Raw genomic sequence first — 6,356 nt, 5'->3', positions numbered from 1 at the left:
GGATTTAGGCCACTGGCACTGTCAGTGAGGAGGAGCTTGAGAATAATTTTGAGCTCTGTATTCAAACAGCTGTCTGTCTTCCGCAGCACGCTGTAGAAAAATAGAGGTTTTGAACCCTTAGAAAAGCAAAGGAAGTGCAATAGCCCAGATTTTTATCATAATTACACCCAGGTGGTTCTGAAGTGACTACACCCGTGTCATTGAAGTTACACCAGTGCAAAACCTGTGTGAGAACTGAATCAAGCCCTTTGTTTTCTTGCATTTGTATACCAAAAGAGGACTCTAACAGCTCTTAGCAAATAATAAATTAATAATGATATGATGATCTCCCTTATGACTGGAAGATATACAGAAAAATTAGTGCCAGAGTAAGAATTTGCAGGATTCTTTGGATGTGTCATTTCTGGATTTATACTGGATATACGGTGCTTTACTGGACTGATTTTAATTTTTTTTTCAAACAGGAGAAACATCAAATTTAGTCAGTATCTGGTGAACAATACAAAATTGACAACATACAGCTTACAGATCAAATGAGTAAGACCTTTGGTCTGCTCATTGTAAACCACTTTTAAATCCACATCAGAAAGTAGTAACGAAAACAACTAAGGAGAGCAGATGCTTTTGCTTTCTCCCTGCTGTAAAACAAATAATATTTTAGTAGTTGATTTTGTCTGTATTTCCCCATTTGTGCCTCAGAATACATCAGATTGCAATGTTACATCACACTTCTAATGTCTGGAACCATGTCCTGAGATCCCCCTCTGACCACACCATAACTTCCTCCTTTCTTTTTGCCTCCTGGCTAGAGGACTGTATGTAATTATGTTGAGGACATAATTCAATTAATTATTGACAGAACACGTAATCACCACTCAAATCTCTCTTTGATAAATCTCTTTGCTAGTCTCTGACTTCTGTTTGTCAGGCACCAGGGAGGTGGAAAGGCAGCAAAAACGCTTTTTAAAGATAGGACGTTTCTCAATACTCCCTATCTGCCGGAGAGCCCTGGGCTCTTTAGATGTAAAAGCATATTGTTCTCTGTGCTAAACAAGTGGCCACGAGAAAGCTCAGTGGGATTGAGGCTTATGATTCATTTTAGGTGGCAGATATAATAGGAGCAGATAACTTTGATTTGTGCAAAGGAAAAGTGTGATCTCTTTCAGGGATTCCGGGCATTCACAGCAATTTTTTTTCCCCTCTGCTGCTGATTAAAGAGAAAGCGATAAATAAGAGCTCTGTGCTCGGTTTAAAAGAGGAATGTAGCTTTAGAGAGCTGAATTATTTAGGAAAAAAAAATAATAAAAAAAAAAAGAATCCTGACCTCAGATAGCCTTTGACCAAAATCTGCTAGTAGTAGAAAGTAAAGACGAGGCTGTTTCTGTAACTATCAGACCCCGAGTAAGGTTTGTGATCATTTCTGTCCGTATGACCGGAAAATGTCCTGGAGGCCGGGCCGGGGTGGAGACATGCCCGGGGTTTGCCCGTAACTACTTCGGATTACAAGTACAGTATGCCAAAAGAGAGTTAGGAAAAGGAGATAGCCAAGTGGGAAAGCAAAGAAGGGCTTTATTGTAAAGTGAGGACAAGTGGGGAAAGAAAAAAAGGAAAAAGCTCATGTTGTCCCGCGTGGGGCCTTGGGGAGGGGGCCGGGGCTGATGCTCCCATGCAGCCGGCGAGACAAGAGGAGGGCACCTGGAAGCGGCTCAGGGACTGACACCTTCGCCGCGCAGAGAGGAGCGGGAGATGTCCTACGGCCGCCTTCGCTGCGGGGTCGCCGCGAGGGTCTCCCCGCTTCAAGGCTTCGTCAATGGCTCCGTGCTCAGGGCTCAGGTCCAGTCGGGGGAAGTAAGCCCACCGCGGGCTCTCCCCCCCGCCAGCAGCGGAGGTTCCCGAGGCAGGCGGAGCCAGTGCAGTCCCAAGCCCGGTGCCGCGGGAGGTGGCCAGGCGTCAGCTTGAGGGGGCAGTGGAAAGGTGAAGAGCTACAGGGTTTGGGGCCGATAGAGCGGGCTGCACGGCTAGGCGGTTCTGGAGCGAGCACCTGAGCCGGGTCTGCTGACACTTCAGCCGAAGTGGTCTGATTTCCAGGGGCGCTGGGCTCCCGTCCTCCCGCCCCTCCCAGAGCAGGGGCTGCGGGGTGAAGAGAACCTCGGATCTGGGACAGGGCCGCTAGTTCACCTGGGGGAAACCACCCCTTGCTGCTTGTCTCGCGGAGTAGAGGCGGGAGCGATCACACGGGCTGATCTAAACAGTGAATTTTGAGGGACAGAGGACCATTGTCATGGGCAAGACAGGCGCTATAACGCCTTCGCAAACAGCTTTCCGAGGGTTTACCTTAGTCTTGTGGACTCAGCTTGGCCCCCACCTGCCCCTTTTTCCAAAACTTACTCGGCAGTTGAACAGCCCTGGCGCCTCGTCCAGCTGCTGCCAAGGACAAGAAGGCGCTCGGAAGCACAACGGGAGGTGCTTAAAGACCCGCTGTTTCTGGGAGGCTTTGCGCAGGCTCTGCGGGGGTGGCAGGATGCTCCCCGCGATCCGCTTCACCTGCCGGGCTCCGCGGGAGCGGTCTCCGGTACCCCGCACCCTCTGAAAAGCGGCTGCCAGAGCTGAGCCCCGCACAGCTGGGCTGGGCGCTGCCCTCCTGCCCGAGCCGCGCAGCCGCCGCCTCTTGCCGGGGCCGCCCCGCCTTGCCGCAGGTGCTGGTCGCGCTGTCCCCGGCCGGGCTCTGGCTCTGGCTGTTCCCCCGCGATGGAACGGCTCTCCCAGCCGGGACGGCTTCCCCTCGCCTGTTATTCTGGCCCGGATTCCCTTGCCTGCACAGCACCGACCAGCCCTGCACCTTCGCTCTCCCAGGGCTCAGCCCCAGGGGCGGCTCAGAGGGGCCAGAGCTCGCGGTCCTGCGTCTAGGAGCACAGAGATGCTCCCTCCCCTGGGCGGCCCGGGGTTTGGATTTCCCCCCTGGGGACGCCTGGTACATCCCGTTCTCCTCGCTTGCCGCCCCTGAGCCCCCAGCAGCGCATCCTCTCCAGCCGGCTGGTTCGTCTTCCACTCCCCCGGCTGTGGGAGGGTGCTGTGAGGCAGGCAAAAGGGAAAGTGAACATAGCGGTCTGGAGATAGAGGGAGTCAAGGTTAGACGTGTATTTACTGAACCTTTATTATTTAAAAAAATTCATAAAAAAAAAGGTGAACGAACGTCTTACAAAACCCCCCCACATAAATAGGACATTCCGTTCAGCTCTGGCTATTGGCAGTTCTAGTACTTGACAACATCAGACGCGATTTCTTGGCATTAGAGGGACCCATTTCAAAATCGGTCATCACAAAGAAATACTAGAAATCCCAGTTAGCACTTGCTAGGCAGCACGGAGCACTTGTACACAACTTTCAGACACACACCCGCGCACACACGCAGCTGGGAGCAGATCCCGTAGGAAGAGAGCCTCCTTAATAGTAAACGCTTCTTAAAAAAAAAGGAAAAGGAAAAAGAGTTATTTACAAAACGCACATGGGCATACAGTATTGACAGAGCGTGGCTGGCAAATCAACGTGATTTGAATAGAGAAAGGCTATGGCACATCTTGCTCGAAAGCTCGCACAGCAGCCTCCTTCGAGTGTCCCCGGGGAAGACAGCTCCTGCCACCGCGCCGCAGCGCTTTCTCTCTCCCCACCTCTCCCCCCCCACCCTCGCCCCCCCTCACACCTTTCCACCTCTGCACTTCTCCCCAGGTCTTTTTTACACTTGGATGACCACCGTGCTGGGGCTCTGGAGGCGGGTTTTGTACTGGTCTAGCCAGCTCCTCAGCTCCGAGATCTTGTAGCCCTCTGGTCCTCTGCCTCCCTGGTACATCACCTTCTCCTCCTGGATGATGTAGAGCCTCTCGAAGTAGGCACCGTAGGCGGCGCTGGAAGCATTGTCCATAGTATCTACGGCCAAGGGGCAATCGGGTGCCCCTTCTCGCATCAGCTGAGCTGCCCGCAGCCGGTCCTGGAGGCACTGGTGCTTGGGGATGTTGTAGGCTGCGTCCGAGCTGACCCAGCCGTCGGACGGGTGTGCTTCTTCGATGTACACCAGCAGGAAGTCAGCAATGTCCACGAAGTGCGAGGCCAGGCGCTGGAAGGACCTCAGGCGGGCCATGAACGGAGGTCAGGTGCAGCTGCCGAAGTTGAGGATGAGGGGTCTCTTGCCGCGGGCGAAGTCTAGGATGCGGATTCTCTTCTGGCCGTCCAGTTGGATCACCTCGGGGTTGGGGGCCAAGGAGCCCACGTGTGCCGACTTGAAGAAGTCCAGTTTCTGTCCGTGCCACACGGCTTTCAGCGACTCCAGCGTGAACATGCGGTTGGAGTCGGACACGCAGACCGGGGGGTCGTCAGGGGGCGGCCCCTCGCTGGCGCCGGCCACCTCCTCCGCCGTGGGCATCGTCAGCATCTTCTTCCTAATGCACAGAAAATCCAGGAGCCAGAGCATCACGGCGGTGAGCAGGAAGCGGGGGAAGAGAAGGATGCAGGCGGCCGCCTGGGTGAGCAGCTGCAAGGTGTGAACGCCAAGGGAGTGGAGCATCGCAGCGGCTTATGCTGCAGGGCGCTGGCTGCTAGGGGGTCTCCACACACCCTGCTTGCTGGGGTCTGTGCAGCACAGCTGAGATCCCGCTTCTCTTTAAGCCCATTTTATAGTCAGGGATTTAAATGAAAAGTGACTCCACCTCCGGCCAGAACCCGCCCCTCTGGAACTTGAGCCTGGGGATTACCTACCCCTCCACTCTAATGACCTAAAAATACACAGACAAAAGGGGAGAGAGCCCCGGCGGGAGCTGCGAGGGACGTGCAACAAAGCAGGGAGCAGCCGCTATCGGGCACAGGCACAGACTCCGAGACAGGGCACCGCCGGGATTCCCGGTCGCAGATAGCGGCAGGCTCTTGCAAACAGCCCCGCCAAGGGCAGTGCAACAGGAGCAGCCCGCGCCCCTGGCTCTCTCCACTCTGGGTGTGCGAGCGCGGGGCTGGTTCCACGCCGGAGCGGCAGCGGGGTCCCGGGCCGTCCCGGCAGCAGCCTGCAGGTGATAGGGACGGGCCGTCCGCTCCGCGTACCTCCCCGTGTTTCCCTCCCCGCGCCCGCCGACCCAGTGGCCCCTAGGCACGGCCTCCGCCCCGCCACACGCCCCGCCGCCGCCGAGGGGGTACCCGGGGCTGGAACCCGGGGACACGCTGCGCTCGCATCCTCCCCCAGCGGCGGTGGGAAGGGCGGCGGCCCCTGCCCCTGCTCCCGGACATGCCGTCGCTTCGCGGCGCGCGGCCCTGTCCCGGGCTGGGGGGTGTCAGGTGGGCGCGGGCCGGCGGGCGCTGCCCCGAGGCGGAGGCGGGGCGCGGAGCGCGCTCCGGCCGCTAGGGGTAGCTGTTGCCCGAGAAGCCGCGGCGGAGGCGCTGGGCAGCCGTGGGCCTCTGCCGCCGCCAGGTCGGGAGGTGTGCGCGGCCGCGCAGGCTCGCCCGGCCCCCGAGCCAGAGGGGGCTTGCCGCCCTCCTCCGGCTGCGGTTTCCTGTTGGTGTGGGGGTCATCGTCCTCCCCCTCGGGCCATAGGGAATGAGGGTCACGTAAGGGAGCCGCGGGGCCAGAGGAGGCTGTGGGGAGTGCCCCGGAGTGTGAAGGCGGGGCTCGGTCGCGCTGCAGCTGCGCCTTCGAGCCCGCTCGACGCCGGCCTGGTCAGGACAGTCCCTGCTTCCCCGGGGAAGATCATCCTCCCGGTTGGGGGGCGTGCCTCGCCCGGCCCGGGGCTTCTTGTGGGCGCTCCGCCGTAAATGCGGAGCTTGGGCCCTCCCGGTGTTTCCGGGAGCACGGGATGGACGCACGGTGAAGGCGACAGGTGAGTGCTGTTCCGCCGTGTCCCCTCCTCACTGGGGTCCTGCTGTGTCCAGGTGAGCTGTAAGTCAGGGCAGACGCTCCTTTACGGTGAGCCAGGAGGAGGCAGCAATATGTTTTTTTCTGTTGTCATGTGAAGCATAAACACAAGGTTCTGGTATGAGTAGATCTAACAAGGTCCTTGGACAGATGGCTGAAGTGTCACCTCGTGGGTATGGCCAGGTAGGCATCTGTAACCATCCACACAACAGGGCTTGTGTTGTGTGTGTGTGTATTGGTAGCAAAGTGCTTGCTGTACTCAGAACTGAACACAGACCGTCCGCCTTAAGTCTTCACCCAGCCGGGAGGAATTTATGGTCTGTAAGTTCCTTCTCTATGGAGACCTGCCCCAGTGGTATGGAGCTTAAACCTACTTTGGTGCATACACACAGCCCTAGACAAAATATGCTAGCTCTGCTTGCAGCTTTGCCCCCCATTGATGCAGGGTTCCAAGCTTGCACCCTCC

The 6,356-nt window shown here is 57.1% G+C and overlaps 1 protein-coding gene across 1 annotated transcript; it reads right to left on the bottom strand.

The window, feature by feature from the left end:
- Positions 1-3,136: 3,136 nt before the first annotated feature.
- Positions 3,137-5,004, bottom strand: DIO3 (iodothyronine deiodinase 3). The gene has a single exon (XM_061464301.1). It carries the CDS (start codon positions 4,556-4,558, stop codon positions 3,734-3,736), a length of 825 nt encoding a protein of 274 aa, XP_061320285.1. The 5' UTR covers positions 4,559-5,004; the 3' UTR covers positions 3,137-3,733.
- Positions 5,005-6,356: the final 1,352 nt, after the last annotated feature.

The sequence above is a fragment of the Pezoporus flaviventris genome, unplaced genomic scaffold (genome assembly GCF_033815535.1).
Source record: "Pezoporus flaviventris isolate CSIRO_AGI_PZ_B2104156 unplaced genomic scaffold, CSIRO_AGI_Pfla_v1 ptg000036l, whole genome shotgun sequence".
NCBI lineage: Eukaryota > Metazoa > Chordata > Aves > Psittaciformes > Psittacidae > Pezoporus > Pezoporus flaviventris.
The sequence above is the reverse complement of the archived record's forward strand: the minus strand, read 5'-3'. Positions and strand labels throughout refer to the sequence as shown.